Source organism: Boleophthalmus pectinirostris, unplaced genomic scaffold (genome assembly GCF_026225935.1).
Source record: "Boleophthalmus pectinirostris isolate CB_2022bp ecotype Guang Dong unplaced genomic scaffold, ASM2622593v1 HiC_scaffold_18, whole genome shotgun sequence".
Classification (NCBI taxonomy): Eukaryota; Metazoa; Chordata; class Actinopteri; order Gobiiformes; family Gobiidae; genus Boleophthalmus; species Boleophthalmus pectinirostris.
Window position 1 is genome coordinate 22,613,533 of NW_026571133.1, and position 26,145 is coordinate 22,639,677.

The 26,145-nt window shown below is 39.4% G+C and overlaps 3 protein-coding genes across 3 annotated transcripts in view; 2 read left to right on the forward strand and 1 right to left on the reverse strand.

Annotated features, from left to right (window-relative positions):
- The window catches only part of slc12a2 (solute carrier family 12 member 2), a 31,140-nt gene extending 21,124 nt beyond the window's left edge, over positions 1 to 10,016 (forward strand). Inside the window, exons 17-27 of the mRNA XM_055153361.1 lie at positions 461 to 601; positions 681 to 787; positions 1,350 to 1,429; positions 1,865 to 2,008; positions 3,372 to 3,419; positions 4,183 to 4,305; positions 4,702 to 4,813; positions 5,646 to 5,732; positions 6,099 to 6,234; positions 6,341 to 6,408; positions 6,743 to 10,016. Coding sequence (XP_055009336.1) covers positions 461 to 601; positions 681 to 787; positions 1,350 to 1,429; positions 1,865 to 2,008; positions 3,372 to 3,419; positions 4,183 to 4,305; positions 4,702 to 4,813; positions 5,646 to 5,732; positions 6,099 to 6,234; positions 6,341 to 6,408; positions 6,743 to 6,878 — 1,182 coding nt within the window. The 3' untranslated portion in view covers positions 6,879 to 10,016. The remainder of the gene's footprint in view (positions 1 to 460; positions 602 to 680; positions 788 to 1,349; positions 1,430 to 1,864; positions 2,009 to 3,371; positions 3,420 to 4,182; positions 4,306 to 4,701; positions 4,814 to 5,645; positions 5,733 to 6,098; positions 6,235 to 6,340; positions 6,409 to 6,742) is intronic.
- Positions 10,017 to 10,412: 396 nt separating this feature from the next.
- Positions 10,413 to 12,059, reverse strand: minar2 (membrane integral NOTCH2 associated receptor 2). Its single transcript, XM_055153367.1, has 3 exons — positions 11,797 to 12,059; positions 11,066 to 11,320; positions 10,413 to 10,694 (listed from the first exon to the last, which is right to left on the reverse strand). Exons 1-3 carry the CDS (start codon positions 11,941 to 11,943, stop codon positions 10,494 to 10,496), a joined length of 603 nt encoding a protein of 200 aa, XP_055009342.1. The 5' UTR covers positions 11,944 to 12,059; the 3' UTR covers positions 10,413 to 10,493.
- Positions 12,060 to 23,293: 11,234 nt separating this feature from the next.
- LOC110161679 (DENN/MADD domain containing 1A) overlaps positions 23,294 to 26,145 on the forward strand; it is an 11,083-nt gene continuing 8,231 nt past the window's right edge. The window contains exon 1 of the mRNA XM_055154129.1: positions 23,294 to 26,143. Coding sequence (XP_055010104.1) covers positions 23,294 to 26,143 — 2,850 coding nt within the window. The remainder of the gene's footprint in view (positions 26,144 to 26,145) is intronic.

Below are 26,145 nucleotides of genomic sequence, written 5' to 3' on the forward strand. Positions count from 1 at the left end.
TTTGGTCTCCTTTCACCTCAGCTGAACCGCTTATATCTGCGATTTGTTTCACTAGTCAACTAAATTAGACTCTAATAAAAAACAGCCATTTCATCCTGAAATAAACATGTTTTTACAAAGATTTAATCTATGTGGTATTTACATACCTTGCTCTTGATTGCATGAAGTGGATCTTAAGCTTGTTTATTTTTAGTTTTGAAGTACAAATGGCGCTTTGAATTTATGTTTTCTCAAAATGAATTTTCAAATGTATTAACAATTTTGTTTAAAATGTTCACCTTAACTTATATAATTGAATTATGTTTGATTGTTGTATTAAAATAAGTCATGTAGTGTAGAAAAGCCCCAGTATACACGGAAGTTGAAAATTTGCACTTGTTGCACAATCTTTATATGTTATTTTGACATGGGCAATGCAGTAAAATTAAGTGATTTAATTTTCTGTATTTGCACTGTGCAGGGCTACAGAAGGCCTAACTTCAAAGATATGGCTACAGAGCAGGCTCGTTATCAGCGCTGGCTGCTCAAGAATGAGACAAAAGGCTTCTACACCTCAGTGTTTGCTGAGGACATCAGACAGGGAGCACAGTATCTGCTGCAGGTGGGACACTTTAAACATCCGGTTAGTCTTACAATAGGTCCAGTCACATCTGCTTATTCTCCTTTATCCTCTCTTAAAGGCTGCAGGTCTGGGTCGTCTCAAACCTAACACTCTTGTGCTTGGCTTTAAAAATGACTGGCGAGATGGTGACATGATGAATGTGGAGACTTATATCAGTATGATTCAGTAAGTAGTTGGACTCTTGCATGAGAAATATATTTAGAGATTTTATTTGCACACATGTAAAATCATCTTAGATCATGATCCAAACATCATAAAATCAAGATGTTTTTAAAAAATATACTTTATTCTTAGTATCATCATTACACAATACCATTTTCCTGTTGTCTTGAGGGCATTCACATGCTGTGCCTGAAAAATAAAAATAAGGAAATCAGTACTTATTGTAGCAACAGCTCAGCAATACAGTCCAAGTCCAAATCCTCAATGAACCTTAAATCAGTCATGTGAGAGCACTACCTGCGATTCAGGCAGAATTAGAGTATAACGTGTGTGGATTATAGAATTAGTGCTGAAGGTCAAAGATGGCTCAGGCCACAATATTAAAATCACCACTAATGCACTGAGCTATGCACCTCTCCTCCCTATTGGCCAATGCAGCTGTTCAAAACATTCATTGTTATGGATAAAATCAGCTTGTTTACGTCACAGTTGCCCTGGAAAAGACATGTCCTCCTCTGGCTTCATGTTGTCCAATGAATGTTTATTTTGGATTTTCTCTTCACAGCGATGCCTTTGACTTCCAGTACGGAGCTGTTATTTTACGTCTTCAGGAAGGATTGGATGTCTCGCATATTCAAGGACAAGGTATAGTGTGAATGATTGGGTAGGATGTTATTTGTGTGTATTTCATAATGAATACTACACAGCAAAAAGTGATATTTAGGAAAGTTTAAATTCCTCAAATTAAGAACATGTAACTTCTTTTGAGTAGATTTAACAAGTAAAATTATGTAATAATTATTTCTTGATTCAAACAATATAAGATTTAGTTTCTTATTTTGAATGCAAAAAGTTGTTGTTTTTCTTATCTTTATGTAACAAGATCCATTTTCACACAGAAAGCTCTTGTCATTGGGATATAATGTTTCTTGTCATGTGAAATTTACTCTGATCAAATTAACATTTTCTTAATTCCAGTTATTTTAACCTGGAAAGATGAAACTTTTTGTAGTGTACTATGTATAATTGAGTAGTTTGTATATTCTGTTTACACTTCTGTTCCTGGTTTCCTACTCCCAGATGAGCTGCTTTCCTCCCAAGAGAAGTCTTCGGGGACCAAAGATGTGATCGTGTCCATAGACACCAGCAAAGACTCAGATGCTGATTCGTCAAAGCCATCCTCTAAGACGACCAGCCTCCAGAACAGTCCAGCCATCCCCAAAGGTCAGTCACTTCCATGTATGCTTGCTTTGTTGCTTTTAACTAGGGTGGGGCAATGTATGCTCAAAAAAATCTAATCTCAGTCAGAACTATAGGAAATGTACAATAACTTTATTAACATAATAAACAATACACCTCACATCCATAGCCCTTGACTCACTGTATTTAATGGCAAGTAATTTATGGCTATTTTTAATTTTATATCATATTTTATATTTAATTTTATATACATTTTATACAGTACATGGTGTTCTGTGCTGAGTCACCATCACATAAACCTTTATTGTAACTAAACAAGGAAGATTACATTATGACTTTTTTTCTTAGCTTAAGTAAACTGTATAATAAACAGGAATATATAGTGGGAGTGCTCTTTATTGTCACATTGACAGTGGCAGAGATATTGATGTCACTTTGTTATGAGGAAAGTTATGGGTGCTGAAGTCGCACATTTAAGATGGCATTTAGAAGCACACATTCAAACAAGCACAACATTGTGAGAGGAAGTTGCCTTGGTGACCTTTGACCTCTGTGATCCCACTGGGCTCAGTTTGTTTGTGCACAGATGTCGTGGGCCACGTTGCGTCCTGTGTGTCTTTGTGCATATCTGTATCTATGTAGTTTAGGGAGCGGACACTCACTGTGGGAACTGTCACAAACTCCAGTCTTAAACAAGGACCTTCCAGCTCATCTTCATAAATACACATCGAAGTGCTCTACAGTTGCCTAAATAAGAAAACCACAAATACTTTTACAACTTCTCTATTTTGTTTGGATTTTTTTTTCATTTATCCTCTTTTCTGTACTTTTACTTTACTTTTACTCAATATCAAATTTTGAGATATATGAATTATATGTAATATATTTGTTCAGATGGTTCTCTTACCCGTGTTTAGTCCTTATTAAAAATACATGTCTGATATCCAACCCTCTTAGTTTTCTCTGACTCCCAGAGCCTTTATTACATATCCCTTTTCTCATGAGGGATTGCAGTTTGAATCATCTTTTAATCCAACATTATCTCAGTATATTCCTGTGTATTAATGGCCTGTCATACATATGTACGTGTTACTGGCTAAAAGCAGTTTAATTTGACTTGGACCTTAGCTGTGGCTTCATTGTTCAAAACCCATATTTTCGGGTGAAAGGCTTAAGCCTTTTGTAGAAAGTGTTGCCAATGGAAAGTAGTCATAGTTTTTCCATGACCCAGTATGATGGTATGTTTCAACAGCTCTGTAGCCAGTCCACATTTATTCTAGTTCTTTTCTGGTTTTATAACTGCATGTGCTCAGTAGAAGTTCATTCACCTGAGCATTTCCACACTTAACTCCATCTCATTTGTATTTGCGTTTCTTACATTTTCCAGATGACGAAGATGATGGCAAAGCACCAACTCAGCCACTGTTGAAAAAAGGCAGGACATGCATTTTATTGATTTTTCCTGAAACCTTCTTGTTTTTCAATTTCCTGCTTTCTACGTTCTTCCTTGCAGCTTTTGTTCCATTGCCTTCCTACATCTTTTGTGAACAAAATCAAATCATACTTCAAAGTCCTCTTGAATTAAAACACTGTCCGCTCTTTATTTTGTGGCTCTTGTGTGTGTCTTTCTGACATTTAAATACTAACAATTAGTGTTTCCTTCTTTGACCTCAGTGTGCAGCTGTGTGTGAGTGTGCCTTTAAACCACTCTTTAGCCTTGACTCTAGTTTTGAGTGTGTGCCAGCTCTGCAAATTCAAACTGTCTTTAGTCGTCGGTCAGACTGCAGTTTGTCTCTGACAGTTTGTAAGGCTTTCTTTTTCAGGAAGAGAACTCCTCTCCAGGTTTCACTGTTACACCTTGTTACACCTTGCTTCTAACTCATTTCTAGTTTGTTTGCTATATGCCTTTCATTGTTTATATTCAGTAAAAACCACACAAATGAATATAAATTTAACAAAATTGAAAATTATTACTTTTTCTGTTATCCTAAATTGTGTAATGGAATTCCCTGTAAAATGTTCATGTTATTAATTTTATCAAGGAAACAAATGGCAAACTCAACATAAGCTTGTTTGGTTTATTACAATATATAACAATGGATGAATAACATTGGTAAATGACAATAGTTTGTTTTGTTGTACTGGGTCATGTTTTCTTGATTTTTTAACTCTGCTAAATCTCTGTTCTTCAAATGCAGACAAGAAGAGCCCAACTATGCCGCTGAACGTGGTTGACCAGAGACTGCTGGAGGCCAGTCAGATGTTCCAAAGGAAACAGGGCAAAGGTACCGTGGACGTGTGGTGGCTCTTCGATGATGGAGGTGAGTGTGTCTTTCATTATTCGAACACAGAGAAACATTAAAATCAGCTTGAAGTTTTGATACAAAAGACCCCATTTTGTCATGACGCACCAAAGTACTAGTACATTGGGTAACACTTTGTAATAACGACACTCTCAATACCCTTAATAAAGAATGGACAAAAACTTCATTCCTAATTATTAATACATTGCTTATTAAGAATTCAGACTTAGGGTATTAATTAAGTAATTACTAACTCTTAAACCCCTAATCAAGTAGTTACTAAGCCTAAATCTTGTCAATAAACTATTTCTTCATTACACAACACATTGCCAATAATGAGTTAATAAATAAATAAATTCCCATTATATGTATATTTGATTTAAGAAAATATTGACACTGGCTGCCTCTTCTCAGGTCTTACTTTGCTGATTCCCTATCTGCTCACGAATAAGAAGAGATGGAAGGACTGTAAAATTCGTGTCTTTATTGGGGGCAAAATTAACCGCATTGACCACGACCGCAGAGCGTGAGTGCTTTCTCTTTCAGTAAACATTTGGATTAGCCACAAGAACAACATCTCTGCTTTCTTTTAAATATTTATTAGTAGAAATAGTTTAGAACATTCACAGAAGTAATTATTGCTACACAACCATTAGAAAACTTACTTTGTGTATCTTATGTATTGTAATTAAATATTAACTTATTTTAAAAGCTGCTATTTTGACTTTTTAACATTGTGTTGACACAAACCAAAAGGGAAACTATAGTTGTTAACATTTCATTCATAATGTCCAATCAGAATGAGGCTAAACAGTATGCACCTCTCTCACTTGTGCTGTGTGTGCACTTCCCCTCCTCTTTTGTCTCTCATTGTCCCCTACAGCTGCCTCCTACATCCTTTTGTTGGATAAAATTAGCTTTGTACGAGCACTCTGCATTTTCCTCCCTTTTTTTAGCTCACAGTTTCACATAAAAGCTAAATGCATGTTTATTTGATGCTGAATAACTGTCTGTGTTGACTATTTGTCTGTGCTCTATTAGATTTTAGTGCATCTCCACCTACAACCTGTGGCTGGGATCCACGTGCAGAGTTGTAGTGGAGCACATATGTGTTTTATTTGCTTTTAGCACAGTTGTTGTTTTGAAGTGAAGGTAGAGAAATGAGTCTCATACCCAAAGTGCCATCAGCCTCAGATACAAAGTAGGGAAAAAAAAGCCATCAGCCTCAGCTCTGGGTCTTATATTTCCTCTAAAAGCCCATCTTCAGACAGCAGAGGTCTCATTCACACCTCTATAGGCTAAAAATGTCCTCACTCTGGCTCTGCATCTGTGTAACCATGTGTGCTCTTTATGTACAGAATGGCCACTTTGTTGAGCAAGTTCAGGATAGACTTCTCTGACATCACTGTGCTGGGGGACATCAATGTGAAGCCCAAGAAAGAACAGTAAGTTTTGAATCATTGTGTTATAGCATGTTATTTAAACACACAGTTGTAGTTTCATTTGTAACCTTTGTTTTATGATCAGTCTATTCTCATATACAGATCTGCTTATTAAATTGAATTGTACTACTTCATGTAACAATTTAAGAAGAAAAGATTGATGCATGTAGTGTGATCTTGGTGCATGCAGATTGTCAGAACTTGACCACTTCCACCCTCATGTGGTCTGCCTGTATAAAACAACTACTCCACATAAAGTGTGAACACCAAGACAAAGAGACATGACAAAAGTGTTAAGGGCCAAGTCTTCTATCTAAACCTGTGTGTAAGATTATTAAATGGTAATGTGTTGATTTTGTTTTTGTGAAGCGTTACTGCGTTTGAGGAAATGATTGAGCCTTATCGGCTGAAAGAGGACGACATGGAGCAGGATGCTGCGGAAAGGCTGAAGAACAGCGAGCCCTGGAGAATCACTGACAATGAGCTGGAGCTGTATCGTGCAAAGGTCTCTTCAACATAATCTGTATTTCACAGTTTTAAATACAATGTGTCAAATGTTTTATTTTATCAACTACACTCTGTCTGAACCATTTTTTTATTACTGTTTTTAGACTAATCGCCAGATCAGACTGAATGAGCTGCTAAAGGAGCACTCCAGTACAGCCAACCTCATTGTCATGTAAGTCAAAGGATTACAGTGGTGCAGAGCATTAGTTATTCACCATTCAAGGCTGATTACCTGCGTCTTCATCAGTTTTTAAGTATGATGGTTTAGTGTGATTGTGGGTATCAGGTGCTTAATTTACACTATAGTAGAGTATTCTTATTATTTATGTCTGGTGGCATCCAATCACAGTGTAGTGTAAACTTTCAGAAGAAGCAGATGAAGTTATTTACCTCATGAACTATGATTAAATGAAAACTGTGGTCTGATTTAAAAAAATAGTCACGTGAAATAGCAGTGGGTTTATATGACACAAAGCTTGGTTAATTTTGTGCTGTTCTCCTCGCAGGAGCCTGCCACTGGCTAGGAAGGGTGCTGTGTCGAGTGCTCTGTACATGGCCTGGTTAGAGGCACTGTCCAAGGATCTGCCTCCAATATTGCTTGTGCGTGGCAACCACCAGAGCGTCCTCACCTTCTACTCATAAAGACACCGGAGAAGCCACACCTGACCCACGCACAAGTCCCAGTTACAGTTCAAACCCAAAGGCACACTCCCCTGAGAAGATAAAAACACAGCCATGGACAAAATCACACTGTATGAATAATGATTATGATGCAGTCAGATTGGCAGAGATGAGCTGGACCCTCTGTATGTGAGTGAGGGTCTGAATTTGTCGCCCGCTCTGTTCCTCTCTAGTTTCTCCGGGCCTGGGTGTTTAATCTCTAGCTTTAGTTTTAACCTTTTGTTCCACAGAAATGTTACATTTGTTAATTTCTCTCAGGCAGTCCTGCACATGTTTATATTTGTATTTTCGATGTCATCCTTGTCTAAGTGAGTTGGACCAGTTTTTGTTTTTTTGACAAAAGCAATAAGCACCTACATGTTTTTATTTTCACTGTCTCAAAGAGAGGCTGACAGAACGCTTTGCAAAACCTTTTAAAGCCTTATGGTTGTGCCTTCCACTTGAATCAGATAGAATAAGTGATCTCTATAGATTGACAATATTTTATGTGGGTGGATAGTACTTTAGTTTTATTGAGATTTAAATGTGAATTTGTCTAGTTGGTTCGGTGTATTTATGTGTGGATTATATGAGTTAATGAAAAACAATCCACATGGTTGACAAAATGACTTATTGTCATTTTTTTTATTATTCTTATTGAACATTTTTGGGGCATAGTGTTGTCACTTTGGAGTCTTCCTTTAAGCTGCCGAATATTAGCCTCAGTGACTCAGCAAAAGACACAATCTTAACATGTGCATGGATCTTAGATTTAAGATCTAGCTGTTTGTCAGAAAATATGTGAATTTAGTTTTTTTTTCTTGCCTGCTTGGGTGGAAGGATAAGTTGCCCCATGTAGCTGCTGACTGAAGTAAATGAAGTGTTTCCTTAATTAAATACTATGTTGTCACATGCACAGCTCTTCCCCTTAAGGTGTAACTGTTCTATCCAGAAGCTTCGTTTGAACTTTGCCTTAATGCTTGGAGAACGATTGTCACTGCTTTTTCTATAAGCCATACTGGCTGGTCAGCAGAGTCATAAATGTAGATCCATTAGTTCCATGTGAAGTTTTGACACATTTTATTTTCTTTCCATCTTAAGCTGCATTAGTCTGTCCTGTAGGTTAGGTCTGCCCACTGCTGCTCAGTACTCAGCCAAGAGATGGAACCAGGCCAGCGTCACAGACACAGTGGACTTGAGTTTGCTCTCACTCACCTGGCAGTTTGTTGTCTGATATACTGCTGGTGTTGAGGAGAAACTCGACTTAAGAGGAACTAGAAGAATGGAAAGCAGAAAGTGAGAGAAGTCTCAGTGAAAATATACCTCTATGCATATGAGTTGTGTTACACATATTGGAATAATAACCCATACTTTCATGTGACTGTTTTTATTGGTTCAATGCTACCTTCTTACATTCTTTAAAAATGTTACCTTTTTATGGAAAAGCCATCATCATTTCACATTTTTGGTCCGGTGCACGTTGGATCCTGGATGGAGTTCTCAATGTTAATAAACTGCCACAATCAAATAGCCTGGCCTGCCATACAACTTTCTTGTTAAATTCTATCAGAAAAAAAATCTGTCCGGTACTGCTTTCTTTGAATATAAGGCTAAATGGCAGGAAGTAAACCCAATTGCAAATGAGTCACATCTACTTGTTCATATTTTCCCATCCAGCAGCCAGTTTCTGTGGTTTTAAGGACACGCCAAGGTCTGTCAAAAGCGCAGCATTAGACAGCGTAATCAAATGCAGCCACCATGGTAACAGGAAGCAATCAAACCTGTATCTGTGCAGTACCAGACAGACCTCTGTAGAATGCAATGAAAGCCGTGAGGATATCCAGGCTCACAAACCAATGAAGTCAAACAGGGTTCTCTAGTTGTCTCTAAGTTCACTGCTCCTGCTATTTGTCCCTCTAAACTAACAGTTACATTGGTTGATTTATATTTTGACTGATTTGACTTGTATGCAATTTCATAAGAATGTTTCAATGTTTAGAATAGCTGAATGTACTGTATAATAAACACTACGCTAGCAGTTAGCCCACATATTCTATTTTTCTTATTATTTTCTTTAAATGTTTTGTGCACAGCAAGCAAAAACTCTTCATCTGACGGGCATTGTCCGTATATTGTGTATGTACATGTTACACTGGCTACTTTGCTAAGTGTGTGCACACTTATACTGGTCTATTGACCAGAGTTCAGTAGTAAACATCACTACGACTGGTCCAGTTACTAGCCTTTTCAGCAAACATGTTGTGCATAATTTCTTTTAGAAAGTTGGGGCACTTTTTATGTTACAAAATTTAGAAATATTTTATATTTGCTAAATCTTCAGCCTGCCTGTTAAAGAGCATCATTATCAAGAAGACGGGTTACTCTATATTTGTAATTTAGATAAAGTATACTATATAAGCCCTGTATATTACACTTAAGAACCAGTCTGAACTGATGCTGTCTGTTGATGTCATAAGAGATGTGTTCAATGATTTTTCAACCAAAATAGTGTTGTCCTCTTCACTAATGTCCTGACAGTAACTCCTGATTATCATACTGCTGCTGAGCAAACCAAATCTCATTGTGATCTCAAGAATCAGATGTTTTTTTTTTTGCCAAAGCTCTTGCCTTTCCAACTCCAATCTTTTGCATGTTTAGCCATGATCAGAAGTTTTGTTTTGATTTCTCCTGGTCCTGTCGTCCACCCCTTCAATCTAAACTTGTAAATACATGTAGTCTCATGGTACAAATTAAGGGAGTGGAGTATTCTTGAAATTCATAATGGAAAAGTATATTTATTTTAGTCTAGCCTTTCTCCCTTAGCCTTCTTTAATATTTTGTTTGGTTGTAAGTTAATTTGCATGTTGATTATGTTTTTGATTTTGATTTGAGCAGGTTGTCTTTTTTTCTCCTTGATTATGTGTACTTCTTTTCAATGCCTTCTGAAGCAAAAGCAGATCAGACCAGTTTCACTCTGAAGTGTCTCCAGCCGGTTAAAGCAGTAATGTTTTGATACACTGTACTGTTAACAGTCAGAGATATGCTTTTTTCTAACATTTTAACATTTATGATTACCAATACTTTGTACATCTTTATTGCAATAAATAAATAATCAGTAAACTTTGGTGTTCTGAGTTACACTGTGGAGAAGGTTCTGTAGTGGAAGTAGTAAAGTCAAGTATTCAGTACATTTAAAGGATTGTCCAAATGAATGTCTGTGGTTGAAAGTACAAGAAAAATAATAATCCTAACCACTTTATAAAAATATATATTTCATACATAAATAATATTCAGATGGTTATTTTAAAGTTATTATAAAGCATAGTAAATATACAAATATTTGGAACCAGAGATTTATGTGCACTGTATAAAACATGACTATTTTTCCTCACCAATATTTCAAATAGATAATTTTGCCAAACTGTTGCGCCATTGTGGGCTGTGAAAGAGTGACTCGTGTCCAGTTTAAATCAGATTTGTACAAAAAAAACAAAAACACCACCATCAACAACAAAACGCTTTTATGCTTTTATGTAGTGTTTATAAACTTCTGGTTCTAGTTATACTTATCAAGTCTGTGGTAATTTTAACCCATTATTAATTGGAGTTTTTAAGGACCATAACTGGCACTAATATAACAACAAGAATAACACAGACTGATAAAAGTGTTAAAGATAAAAATTTGCAAATCTTTTTTTGTTGTTCCTCAGCTTCTTTCTTTCTGAGTAAAGAATCAAATCCAGGTGTGTACAGCTCTTCAAGCCAGAAGTCTAGGTCCTTGGGGGTTTTCTCAGCTTCCTGAAAAAGGAGGGCAACAAATACATTTATTTTTATTTTTTTTAATAACTCATACATAATTACGACTTTTTCAACTACCTCTGGTCATTTTAGTGGCATTTTACAAAGTGGTTACAAGAACATACACGCCCCCTACTGGTGATTTAAAAAATAAAGTGGTTTATATTAGATTTAAATAAATGAATTCAAACGTTTATATTGAGCTTAGATTTTAAGTGTATGGTTTTAAAAACACTGAGAGCACTTCATGGATTATGTAACAAATAAATGTACAGGATTATGCATACATTTTGAGGAAGAAACTCCTTTATGATTAAAACGTTTCAGTAATTGGTACATACACTTAGTTGATTTACTGCAGCTACAAATACCTTTAGATAGTTGGCAAGATTTCCATGCTCAGTTTGCATGTCGTATTCCTGCACAGTCCAAGAGGGTTTGTTCTTCTCGTTATCCACCTCTTCCAACTCAATGAAATCCATGTACAAAGGGTTGGTCTTGATAGTGGTCTTCAGAGTGACAGGGGTTATGTGTTTTTCCAAATATCTATCCTTAAACATCACAGGACTGTTCTCTGGAGAAGGAATCTGGGTCTGGCCTTCCCCTCTCACACGCTGATTCTCCATCTGTAGTGAAGTAGACAATTAAAGCCAAGCCTATTACACGAGATTGAATCACACCTCTAAGAATCTATAATTCCAAAAAGCAGTGTTACAATGACAAGTAATATATAAATTTTTATTAATACATGAAACTATTAATTGAATCTAACTATTTGTGCATCATAAATGGTGACAAATGATCATCTTGTTTGGTTCTTGTTGACCCAATCTTGACTCTTGTCTCATCATGTGGGAAATTGTGTCATACCCGTAGTAACCATTGTGTAAAAGGTAAAGATTTGTATCTTGTATTTTATTTAATCTTTGTATTTTGAACCACTGAATCATGACATTAAAGCATCTCATGTATAATCCTCACAGGATAACAGATTATAAATCTGTATTGCAGAGACTGGTAATATTATCACAAAACAGCATGTTCACAGTTAGAACAAAAAGGCCCTGCTCCGACCAGGAAGTGCTGTGAGTCCCACAGTTACCTGGTTATAGACCCTGTTGTGCCAGTGTTTCTGAGAGGACATCACTGCCTGGAGCTGGAACATGCCGTGGGTAGCCGGCAGCATGCCCGCATCTAGCTGGAGGAACCTCCCAGGGTCGTTATTGTTGGGCAAAGCAGAGATGTCCATGGTACTTTTATTTGCTCCATTCGCTCCTTGTCTTCTCAGTCTACTCTTCCTGTCCTGCACATGCCCAGTTCACTCGCCCTCTGTAATAATTAATGAGTCTGTATCACTTGCAGGTGTGTGTAACATGAGGACTAATGTCAGAGGTGCAGTCTTAATCTTTAGGTTGACATCAGCTCCAGGCTGTCGTAATGCAGTGTTTCCCAATCTTTTTTTTATGGGGACTCATGTTTTAAAAGTCACAAACCTTTGCGACCCAAGCCAATAGACAGTAGTCATAAATCACAAAATAAAGGTGCATTTGACCATTACTAAACATTAATGAGGCTATTTTATTGTTGATTGAGTGATCGTGTCTCCATGAGCAATTAGTATTACACAAGTTATAAACCATGAAAAACAGTCACTGAACCAGCAATAAAAGTTGCAGTGTGTGTGCATTTAGGCACCAGATCACCTGCACTGTTAGCACATAAGAAAATAGTCAGTTGCTTGTTATTATGTGTGGCATATGTGAAACACAGACATGCAGCGGCTAAACTAAGTATTGGACACATTTAATAAAAGTTCACCAGATTCCAAAATGAAAATTAAAGCCGTTCGCGGTGCGCCCCAGGGAGTCTTTGCTCCCCTGCTGGCCAACAGTGGAAAATGCATCATGTCTTTAATATATTTGTTTGCTCGTAATCATCAATTTTTCGGCCACTAGGAGCATCGCTTTGCGATACTAATAGGCCCTTCGCCAGTCTCTGGCGCTCCGGCCTAATAATAATAATAATAATAATAGGGTTGGGCAAAAATATTTTTTTAAAATCGTGACTAATCGCATGAGTTCGAGCGATTAATCGCGATTAACGCATGTTATACGCAAAACCAATTAATGACTTAAAAAGTAGAGTATAGCGCTCTTTTATTGGAAATGTAAATGAAAGAGCCATACATTTGTTGTGCAAACAGCATTTCTTTCACAGGGGAATCCTCAGAGCCTTCAAGGTATTCAGTGAAGGCTCAAGAAAAAATATTGAATGGACGTTTATACTGCTAATATATTTATTGAATATTTTTTATGCTGTGAGTAATGAACACTACACTAGTAATAATTTCTAGATCAGTGCTATAAACTTGGACTGATATTTCTTAGGAAACAAAGGGTTAATATAATGGAATGGAAATGGACCAATCACATTTTTTCTTCCAGTGGTATCTGGGTAAATCAGTTACTCCAGCACTGAATTAAAGAAATAAGCTCAGCTCAGAGCGCAGGGCTGGTCCGGCCAGAGCCGGTGTAAAGGTTTCAAACTACCCCCGGTTTCAAACTACCGGGGGGTAGCTTGAAGCTGGTTTCAAATTATGTTATTAGGTTCTTTTTTTCAGACCTAGAGTGTGACATCACGTGACCACTCTGAGGAAGACGCTAGTGAGCAGTCGAACTGTCAGGTATGAAATAACACTCTAGGTCTGAAAAAAAGAACCTAATAACATAGAATATTGGAAGACCAAATGAATCTCATTGGACTGGTTTCAAATTACCCCCCGGTAATTTGAAAACGGTTTCAAGCCCCTAACCCTAACCCCTAACCCAACCACCCTTAACCCTAACCCCTAACCCAACCACCCTTAACCCTAACCCCTAACCCTAACCCCCGGTAATTTGAAACTGATTACCGGGGGGTAATTTTTGAAGGCGGTAGTTTGAAAACGCTACACCGGTGCCCGCGGCCGAACCCGCGGCCGGGCCCGCGGCTCGCGGAGGCTCGGGCACGTTGCATCTCACGTGGTGAGAAAAAAGTGAAAAAAGTGTAAAGAAAAGACGTCAAACTTAAAGAAACACTCACGGTGGACTTTTTCAAAATAAAAGCCAGTGAGAAACAGACGTTTACAATAAAGTAAATATATAAATAATAAAAACTGCGTTAACGGCGTTAAAATAATTGTCGGCGTTAATGACTTAATTAGTTAACGCAAAGTTAACACGTTAACGTGCCCAGCCCTAAAATAATAATAATAATAATAAGAAGAAGAAGAAGAAGAAGAAGAAGAAGAGGAAGAAGAAGAAGAAGAAGAAGAAGAACCCCTACTAGCATCAGGATCCGCAGCGGATCCGCTTTCGCTCCGCCAAATCCGCCCCACAGTCCGTCCGCTTTGCGGATCCGCTGCGTATTTGTTCCGTATTCGCATTCTGACTGTTGCTAACCCTAACCCTTGGATGGCCTGCTGTTACAGAGAGAATCTGCGGTTAAATCATCTTAGATCCGCACTGTGAACGCACTTTTAACACAACACTTTGTTTTTGACACAATGATTTGTTCTATCAATGCGCGGATCCGCGGCTAAACCGGTTCGGATTCGCTGCGCGGACGCGCCACTGACTCATCAGCCGTTATCAGAACCTGAGAGAAAGAAACAACATCCACCTGTTGTCCGCGGATTTAACTGTAAGAAATAGTTTAAAAGTGAATTGTATTAGTCATCATTAATGTACATAACGTTAACGTTATATTGTGGTGTGTGTACATGTGTGACTGTGTGTCAGTTTTGACAAGTGCAGTAGGAAAGTTAGCGACAGTAGCAGCTAACGTGATGAAGACGATGTGAGGTCAGGAGTCAGGATAACTCCATCTCTTGAGCTAGATCCCAGTCTAAATGTTATTTTTATATAACGCTACTTATATTCTTGTATATTTTTACGATCACAGAAATGTAATTCTGCTCCGTGATCATTGGTCGTGTCTAACGGGCTCGGTTCTGACTGGACGCCGCTCTCGGCGCTCTCCCTTCGGCTGTGGAGCGACGGTGACACCGGTGTCTGATCTGGTTGTGTTTTTAACCAGAGATAATTATTATTTGTGTAGACTAGAGTGTTGACTGTTAAGTTGAGACTAAAGTGCAGTCATGTCAGTGCCTTAATACAATAATTTAACGCAACGTGCCATAATACAATAACGTAACGTAATAAAAAGCACAACTTTTAACAACAGCTAACGTTAGCTAACCAACCAAAACTTATGTTGTTTTTCCCCAGATGACATCAGGAGCCCCTGTCCTTCTGCTGAATGTCCCCATCAGGAGCCCGGCACGCTGATCAGAAGTAAGTACTTTTAATGATTTCTGTGACAGTGAGGATTTAGTTTAGAGCCAGATCTGACTTTGTCTCTAACTTTCTGTTATGGGACTTGAGACGGTGCTTCAGATTTCAGTGAGAGATGTTGACATGAACACTAATGTGTCACATCTAAATTACACTGATATTGACTATGAACACCATCATAAATTGATTATTATATTTTAAATGTTGTGGTAAAAGTAAATGTAGTAGAGTATTGTGTATTAACAGCAGTGAAATACGTCTCATGTTCATACTCAGGCTTATACTAAAACAAAAGAGTTCAGTTTTACTGCGCTAAAGTATTTCCTATGAATTAAATCATGTTTTTCATCTCTGTTTCAGAATATACTATGGTTAATAAGAAGATGGACATAAGGGCCTGATAAAGACCCTCTGGAGGTAAATACTGCACTTGTATTAAACACTGTGGCCTGAAATGATCCAAACTGATATTTGTGTTTCTCTTATTTGATGTATTACAGAATTCCCTCTGCTGGGCCAAGTTCCAAAAATGTAGAGACAGACCCTGTGTAAGTTTACTGTATTATCCTACTTTTATTAACTTTCATAACTAAACATATGCACATTATAATCACACCTGTTGTTGTGCATATTGTTTCTTTCACAACATGCTGTGGTGGAGTTTACAGACTGACCCTCTGTAAGTGCATAGATTTCTCCAATCAAGTGTTTACCTTTCATGTTCAAATCACACAGCCACTTTCATGACTTACAATGTTCTTCACAAACCTGAACTCTAACTCCTTACAAGAATAAGATGTGTAATGGGGTGTTTAATACACACTGGTGTCATGTCAGATGCTGTGAGAAAGGGGAAGTCCAGAGCTGGACACTGACAGACTGGATCTTCACCAGTAGGACTGAAGAGGAGCCAGACTCACTGCACCTCTGCCTCAAAACCTCTGCCTCAGACTGAAGCTAAAGACAGAGGCTCTGAAGCTCCCACACTGCACACTCTATAAGAACAACCACCCGTCTAATTGTTCTGTGGTGGTAAACACAAGTTAAGTTTGAGTTTTAACAGTATGGTATGGCTACACTCTGTCTCATCTGTCCAGGCTGTTACTCATATAATTTTTATTTTTATTTTTTTATTTGCCATTTAAAAAAAACCAAAAACTTTGCTTAACTTGAACTATTTTTAGTAAAAACTGTAAATTGTCATTTTCATATTAAGAATGAAGCATCGGTTAACTCAAAGGGTATATAAGTCCTATAACATTAATAATAATTATTCATGTCCTAAGATTTCTAATTAATGATTTAAATAAATATTGTTTACAATGTAAAAAAAAAACAAAAAACTAACTCTTAACTAATGAGATTTAGTGATAGGATATCACTGATCCAACTTTGAAATTGTTTAAGTTTATGTTTTTAAATTTAAGCCTTTATATCCTAGTTTTAATACTTGCTGTAAAAGGTTTATGTACAATTACAATGCAAATGCTGCTGGTGTGTATTTAGGTCAGTAGGAAGTGGATCAGTATTAAATCTGAAGCATATTTAGGCTCCTAACGACACAATAAACAGATCCGCGGCAGATCCGGGGCAGATAACCCGGTTCTGAAAGCGGATCCAAAACGGGTCCTGGGCGGATCCGTGAGATACGCAGCGGATCAGCCGCGCCTCCGCCGCGGATCCGGGCTTATTTTGACGGATCCGCGGCGGAGGCGCGACTGATCCGCTGCGTATCCGCGCGGCGGATCCGTTGCTGATCCGCGGCGATGTGCAAGTGAACTCCGATGCGGATCCGTTCCGCGAATCTCCGGGCGGATCCGCCGCGTATCCGCCGCGGATATTTTTTGCTATGTGGGACAATAGCACCAATTACACAGTAAAAAGCCAGTTATATAATTTTGAGTAAACTGTAGTGGACATTTACTGAAAATCATCAAATGTTTATATTTGTTTAATATTTATCACCATTCCCTCCCGTATTGAGATCATTAATTGTTCCACATAAAACAGTTATTTTTACTTTTGGTTTCCTAATGAATTCTGGTCTGGTGATATCTTGGACCATTTTAACAAACTGATTTAGGGAAAGTGTTATTGGAGTTTTGACCTGGCTTATGGTTAATATTTCTGTAATGGCTTGGCCTATATGAGACTGGCATGACGTTCATTGTCTTCTTTGTTAGCACAATTCACAATATCTCACAGACCTCTGTAAGAAATTGAGCAGGGAACATTTGATACAGGGTGTGCGGCCTATATGGTTAATGTTTTTTCTTGCACTTTTGGACCATAGCCTGGACATTGCCACTGGAACATCTGAAGTTCATAAATGCTTCTGTAACTAGTCCACAAAGATGGTAACTGGTGTCTTGCCTTTTGAAAAAATGTAAGCATGAAACTCTTTAACTGAGGGGCTTGGCTCTAAAAATATCCTCTAGGTGGCGCAAAAGGAAAGGTCATGAGAACGCTACTGTGCACAAATGTGTGTCATTAGAAAACTGTTTCTTACACATTAATAGATGGGTGGTGCTTCATGAACGCACGAACACACGCACGTAGCCCTAAACAAGGCGCGAGTGCGACGCGGGCGCTCGACTGTGGTTGGTTGAACTTATCTGGTTTGGTTTAATGGGTGATTGGCTGTTGGATGGATGTGGATGGTGCAGCGGCGTTTGCGCAGAGAATCACTAACGATGTAACGTCAGTGAAGACGGGGAGGAGAGGGAGAGAGAGGATCCTGGGACTGACCAATAAGGCGGATATTGCAGCTCTACCTTTGCACATGTTCGATGTCGTCATTGGGAAGCACTGGCGCTGCCTGGAGTCGCCTCCGCCGTAGAGAATGGACGAGCCCAGGCTGCAAGGGCGAACAGCTGCGGTAAGCACTGAGCTTTTCTTTTGCCTCACGATCATAGATTTGGTGCACACAACCCTCACTCACGGGGGACACGTAACGGGGTTTCTCCTGTTATTTCTGGCTTATACTACAACACTGCGGCGGAGTGAACGCGCCGTGACCGCGCATCCTACTATCATCAGATTGCATTTGCACGGCGTTGCTTGAATAGGGATTGATTGATTGCCCAGTGCACGCCCGATGCACAGAATCCTGCACGTTTAAATAGTTATCTATTTCCCTGTGCCCTCACCATCAAACAGCACTGACATCATCCTCTGCTCATCCCCAGCAGCAGCTGTGACACACTACATACACACACACGCTAGCACGTAGGGTTTGCTAGCTCAGCGCACCAATGCGACGTTTGGCCGAAACTGATGCACCGCTGTGACCCTAGTGCGTTTGTCTTCACGTGAGCTCTGCTCTTCCACAGACCCACACTGGTTGCATGTGCTCGTTTAACTCGGATCAGATTTATAAGCAGCTACATGGTGCAGTCTGGTGCTGCCTTATGTGAAGCTACTCGAGTGCAGACTGATGACTTCTCCCACTGTGCAACATTAAACCACTGGTAGGTCCTGCCACTGAGTTTAGTCGAAGCCTATCAGTGTGTCATTGAGATTAATAGAAGAGATGCTTATTGAAATGAAAAGGCCATATTAAAGATCGCTTGAGTCTGGTGTGCTCCAGTCCCATTGTGACCACACCACACTGTACTTGCTCAGTTGCACATGTGTAGCTATTCCTTATTGAGTTTATAGCAGATTTTACATCCACAACAGACATAAGACTTTCCAAAGGGCCATCTCTTGATTACTTGGCCAAAGCCCATTTCTAGGTCAGCCATAATAACAGTTAAGCTTTGTTGATAACAACAGAGTCTCTCTGGAGCTATGAACTGAACTAAAAACCAGCCTATGGTCACACAGGCCATTTTTGTTAGGCCTCCTAAATGTAAATCTATGCTGTGCAGTGAACATGTTTGCTGAATATTGAGTAAGGCCCAGAGGCATACATCTAATGAATGAGCTGTGTTTATGCTGTGAAAGATCTGGCACTTATTGATCAGACGAATTAAAGATGGAGAGAGCACACAGCCTCCACAAACTGCTGTTGAGGCATAAGGTTGGCATCAGTAAAACACTGGCAGATTTATTACCAATGTGGCCACAACACCACGGCTTTTTTCCTAGACTCAGGAGGCAATTGTGCAAATGGAGGCAGGAAGCAGCAGCCAAAAAGGCAACTAACAGAAAAGCATACAGCTACACATCAAACATGAGAGGATGCATAAGCCTAGAGGTTGGGTTAAGCGACATTTGGCAAATGGTTACAGTCAAAGCCATGACCCAGAGGTTGTAACAACTGCATATGGACCAACTGCATATATACCTTAGACCACATTTAAATGTACTATCGTACTCTATTAAATATACTAAAATTAGCATACTTTTTGTAAATTCAGATTGTATCTATCCACGAAAATATGCATTGAAATGCATTAAATTGTGTTATATTAGATGACCCGTAATCATTTGTTGCACTGTGTATGGGTTAAGAACCACCAACAAATAGTTCCTTAAACTAGGCTTCAGTATAGGTCAATTATTTTGTTGAGTCTCTCTCTCCCAGATTCTTACTGTAAAAGTAACCTTCTGTAACCTTCTCAGCTAAGAGCCAGGCCTGTCATGACAATACGTTTTACAGTGTAATATGTTGCTTCATCATCATCATTCCAGTAAGTCCTTTGAGAAAACTAACTAAACCAGGAAAAGGTTATTATACAACTGTTTTAGGTCAATATAGTGAAATGATTGAGTTAGGCCTACTCATGCAGTATCTGCTCCGGGGCGAACTGTCTCAAAAACCCTTCTATCTCACTGAAGGGCAATGGTTACTCAGACATGCTATTGTGTGCTTTGGTTTGTGTTACATAAACCACTGTAATACTGTTTATTTAGTTTTCCAATTTGAAAGCTTTGTCTGACCTAACTGTATCCTTTATACACTGCTTAATCTTCATTGCTTGTACAGCTTTTGTATGTCGCATATGTTGCTAAGCTTAGGTAAAAATGAAGCCATATCAGAAAGGGCATCTGATAGAAAGCCTATCCCAAATTAAGAGGTTAGAAGGATAAGCGGAAAGGATAAAGCAGCTAATGACTCAATTCAAATAAATATTTGAATATAGAGTTAAACTGAAGCTGACACTTGAGTATAAGTCAGTCAAGTGTGTGGTCAGCGAGTAGGGTCTTTTATAGTGGGGGAGGGTCAGTACGTTTATACTGTATGCATCCCTTTAGTCAGAGACAGTTTCTCCCAATAGTGCTCTACAGCTTGTTTAAGTTTTTTTGTTTGTTTGTTTAGTTTAGTTTTTTGTTTTTATTATGCACAATCCATTGCATTCTAGGACAAGGCTTACATTTTTTTTATCAAAATATAGAAAATAAAGGGAAAACTTTCAATAACATTATAACTTACAGGTTGCTTAAAAGTGGCTTTTATAATATGTGCACATTCTATTTTGGGGCTATTTAAATCTGTTTAACTTTTGCTTTCATTATTAAGAGTTTTCAGCCTCTGTAGAGCCTTTACAGACAGTATTTAAAGGTCAAAATTGAATCTTGTTGAATCTTGGGAGTTTTAAGCTATGTTATAATATTGTTATATATAAACATACCTGGAGTTGTGTTTTGTTTCATTCACACATTTGTGCCATTACATGTTATTATTAGTTGTCTAAATCTCCAATGCTCAAATTGCACTGTCCCACCATGGGATGTCATGTGGGGTAGTTTTTCAGTTTAAAAGTAAAAAAATGCATAGCATACTCAAATGGCCAAAGTCCAAAAGCTTGTTTTTAATTTTAAAATAACATTTTGGCAAAAAAGCCTTCATGCAAAAAGGCCTTCTTGCTTTGGACCACAGTATACGAAATGGTTACCAGCCCAGGTGCTCATTAGCCTGATTCATCAGCCGGTTTCACTTTGTAGAATCCGTCTGACCTCACAGTGTTAGAATTCCTTCACTCAGTGGTAGGTGGGTTTTGTTTTTTTTACATTTAACCATTTGTTGCTATTTAGTTGTGACATATGTAATGTGCTAACAGGGCTAACTGCTATATTAAGCTTTTCCCAAATCCCGTAGGAAGAAGGGCAATAACGTCTTTCCCTTCACATTTCACAGAACATTCTCTTTGTTCCGGATTTAAGTCCTCGATCTCGGGAATCGTTGCCAACACAGAATATATGGCTCTTCACTGATTGGCTGGTGCCCCAACTTGAGTGGAGGCACTAGGTGGCCCTAACCTAAATAGGTGCTCATATCTTAGGAGGTCCTAAAGTGAGGTCACCCGGTGAGATCAGCCCACTCCACAACAAGAAAAAAAACAGTTTGATATTTTTACATGAAAAACATTCTTATAAAATACAAAAATAGTTTTACCATGGCACAAAAAGCAAGTCTCAGGTCAAAGTCCACCTTAAAGCTATGAGAAGCAAGAGTCTTAAGTTGGTGAATCCAGAAGAGCTCTTTTTGATAGGAGCTTTTCCAGATTCTCACCTCTAGGGGGCAGTTGTTCATTTTCAATGCCAATATATCCTAAGGAAGAGATAGGATAAAATCTACAAAATGAGCTGCCACAGGATAGTTTATGTTTTTACATCTGATTTACATCTGTTCTTACATCTGATTTTTAAAGCTCTGCTTGTTTTACCCACATAGGCTTTACCACAGGGCAGGTGATCATATAAATGACAGACTTGGTATTGCAGGATATAATTCCTCTGATACATATTTCTTTTCCAGTATGAGGATGCTTGAAGCTGTTATGGCGATGTAGTTGCACTGACTTCACCCACCACAGTGACAATTACCATCAGGGATAGGAGTCAAAGTAGTTTGGCCTGATGTAGTTTGGTTTGAAGGAAGATAGGAATGTACCAGTCTGTCTCTGAGGTTTCTTCCTCTTTTGTACACCACTAGAGGGTGCTTTTTAAAAGCCACACCTAATAGTTTTCAATTTAACAGCTGCCCTTTACCTTTTATTCTGTAGAGGTTGGCATTTCCAAGGCTGAAATTATCCAAATGATTCTAGTGAAAGTGTACTGAGTTTAAAAACACAGTGGGGCACTTCCTGTATTACCACATGGCATCACGAAGTGGAATAGAGTGTTTTCGTTTTGAGAGAAGAGCTCAGCCCAACTGAGCAGGATCTGTAGGTTAAACATGTGTGACTAAAACAAAACACAACTCCAACTATGTTTTTGATGAGGAAACAACATGATAAAATACATTTTAAAAAATAGTGTAATATGGGCCCTTTAAGTCTGATTCCCCTCACAACTGAGAGAAAAATTAGCATCAGTGCATGCAGCATTATATTCAAAATTGATATCATCCTCATAGATATCACGATACCAGTGATGTGATATGACTAACCCTATTACTTTCTGTCAGCGCTTTATTAGATTAGTTTTCTTATTTTATCTGGTAGCAAGAAAAGGCACAACCACCAGCATATGAGGCAGCATGCTCACCAGATTCTTGTCTTGTACCCAGAGTGTTACCAAGATGAGCTGTCAGACAGAGTGTGAAGGCAGAGTAGCACTTGCAGCATGCAGACATCTGTGATGAAGGCAGCCAATCCCAGAACCTCCACAAAAAGCCTGTTATTTTTAACCCACTGAACGTGATTGGGTTGTATGTCTATTTAATGGCCCATTTCTCCTTATTTACCTCTCCCAGTGACTACCTTGTTCTGGTAATGTAATTTTAAGAAATGTATGTTTGCTTGACCACCACAGACTCCTGCATTCTTCTATGGACATTATCTGTAGAGACTCTTCTGGGGTAGATTCCTTTTGGATGATTACTCAGACTGTCCTTAATAAACACTAGTTATTGTTGGTAAAAGTTTCTCTGTGTTTTCGCTGACTGTTGTCCCTCCATCTTATCATATCCTCTCACTCTTCACTGGAATGGAATAATCTGCTAAAGTCATGCAGATGCATTCAGTGTGATCAGAAGCTCTGCATGACATTATTAATAATTCATCAGACATTGTTTCTGCAGTGATTGGCACCAAATTAGACCTTCTTTTATTTATTTGCTTTTTGTCATAAAATTATATTAAGACTTCAAACCATTAAACATTAATAATAACACTGGTCCGCTACAACAAACTTGGTTTATTGTATTTGTATAACTGTTATTATGGTATGGTATAAATCTGGAGCAAATTAATCAAATTAGTTACATTTGCGTGTACCAATGACTTAACTGATTGTTGTTGTTGTTTTCTTTGTTTTCAGGCACCATCACCTTTAAAACATCTCTATGGACAAAACTAGAACAGTCCCTTTAAGATGACACGCACAGACCCACCTGACATACTGGTATCAACTGTGCATCAAGACATAAAAGTAATTCCTATTTCTTCACACTTCAAGTCTTTGCAGCCTTTCACACAATGTGATGCTATAAATGTCAACACACTGGAGGACAGTATAAGTACAGTCAATAAGAGGCACTGCCTCACTTTTGACTCCAGGTCATTAGAATACCCCAAATCCCACAAGTACGCAATGGAGTCTCCATTCAGAAAGACAGATAGGCATGCAGCCAACCCAGACGTGGCCTGGAATGCCTTGGGCCGGCAGCAGAGGTACCGCTTTTCAGCACCAGATATTTTCAGCCATAGGCTCACTCCTCAGCCAATGGGAGCGGACATTTCCACTGAAGTAGTTTCTGAGCAAAAAAAAAGGACTAGATCAAAAAGTGCCCCTCGCGTCCAAACACACTTCACTCCAGTGTCTTTTGAAAGGACTCCGTCTTCAGGGAGAAAAGGGAGGGAGTCACACAGGACTCCTCGGGAAGCCCGATGGAGACCCGAAGTATCGCCACGTAGAGACTCGTCTCATGCTGCTACTAGGGCTCACGTGCATGAAATGCACCCTCTTAAGCTACAGCCTCAAATGGCTGACAGCGCTCGATATTCTCCACATTATGGTGCTGATAATTTGGATGACAGAGGGAGTGAAAAACCTGCCACTAGCCCTCATGTCAGGTGTCGCATGGACATCAAACCTGACAATGGTGCTGTTCAGCATTCAAAACATAAACAGGCTTCCCCCAACATGGACATCCCGTGGCAGAGGCATCACAGCAGTGGCACCAGGAGCTTGACTGTGCCTCGACATTTCTCCTACTCCCGAACACCAACACCAACAGACTCTGACAGCAGACATGCCTATCAATACTCACGTAGCATGCCAAACAGTTATCTACAACCAGTGGAGGTTTCTGTGCAGAGAATGCCTTCTTCAACTGAATATTATGGCAGAGAACGAAGAGCTCATTCCAGTCCTAATGTGCCAACCAGATTTTTTTATGCAGATGACACTAACAGATATGTCACTACTGCTCCACCTCAGCCAAGCTCTTACTACCATGATGAACGCTACTCTCCAGGTCGCTCATACTCACACTCTCCTAAAGTACAATATGTTCAAGATCCAAGGACACGATTGGTGCATGCAGTATCCACAAAGCCCTATTACCCAGAGATGGAGTCATACCCATACTCTGGTTATCCTAAACCGTATGGGACCAATGAGCCTGGGCCATACATCATTCAAACACCTCCTGCAAGAATAATCTATGGGGATGATCCAAGATCTTATCAAATACAAACAGCCCCACCAAGGTTCTATTATCCAACAGAGATGTATGCTATGGCTCCAGAGCACCACATCCCATCCAGAGCCTATTACACGGAGGGACGCAGACATGCCAGAGTAATACAGGCTCAAGCTGATGAATGGTATGGCTCAGACGCATCCGGATATTCCACTAACCCTGCTTCTTATGTGTCACAAGTTACTCCAACCAGAGTCCAACAAGAGCCAGCCTTATCATCATGGTATACTAATCCATGTGTGGAGCCCCCAAGAATTGGTACAGAGGCCAAATCCTACTCTAGATCTTGGGACAACATCCTTAACTCTCGTGTTGAGCGGGAACAGCCTGTTCATCGTGGACAGAGCTTTGATGATCTTCTTGAGTCCAGGAAGCACCCTACAGAAACAGATGACAAGCCACAACCAGTGGTGGTAAATCTCTCTAGTTCACCAAGACGCTATGCTGCTCTGTCCATGTCTGATAATTCGCTGGTTGACAAAAGCCCAACAGAGGCTTCAAAGAGCCCCACCAGTAAACTCTGGTTTGTAACACCAGAAATAACAATAACGGACAACGATATACGACCGGGAAACCTCACCAAGGCAGATGGGAGGTCTGCTAGTTGGGACATTCTTGACTCTAGAAGCACAGATGGCCCAGAGCACTCTCAGCATGGGTTTGAAGGACCAACCAAAGAAAAAACACATGACAATGCCTCACTACAGCAGAGCCTTGAGCAGCTCGATGAGCTTCTAGCAGATCTTGTGACTGACTACAAACCCCCAAGCCGAAGGACCAGTGAGGACATTCTAGATCAGCTGAAGAAGTTAATCGACGAAGAGGAGGCAGTGTCTCTTTGTAGAAAAACCCCAAAGGTGTGTGTGGAGGAGCCCCCTCCTCTAGACAAACAGCCCACTTCCATAAGGATGACCTCAGACTTTAGGGACATGGATGGAGCAAGTGATGCCATGAAGAGTGCAGATGAATGCTCCCCAGATCAAAGTCCCGATGAGGATGATACCATGATGTGCTCCAACAACAAATGTCGAAGAACTGAGACTTTATTTAATGCATGCTTGTACTTTAAATCCTGCCACAGCTGCTACACTTATTACTGTTCCAGAAACTGTCGCCGAGAGGACTGGGACTTACATAAGGAGAGTTGCTTATATGGCAGAATTGGTAGCACATGCCGCCACATCATCAAACACTGCCGGGAGACTGTTGATGTCCACAAAGCCTTCTCTCGTATCGCTAAAGTTGGCTATCTTTCCCGAGGCAGAGGAGTGCTGTTCCTGGGCTTCCCAAACCCGGCCTCCTCTAGTAACTTTTTACAATATGGACTGGATAGTTTACATATGTCCCCCACGTACCTTTCCCTTCGAGAACTTGAGAGTTTCAAAGACAACCTTGGTGAATACTGCAAAGAGCTACAAGAAGCAGGGAGAGAGTATGACCCCAATGAATGTTTCATTTTGAATGTATCTATTGCTGTAGGAGATCAGCTGCCTGATGGTCCATCGCCAAGGAACCAAGC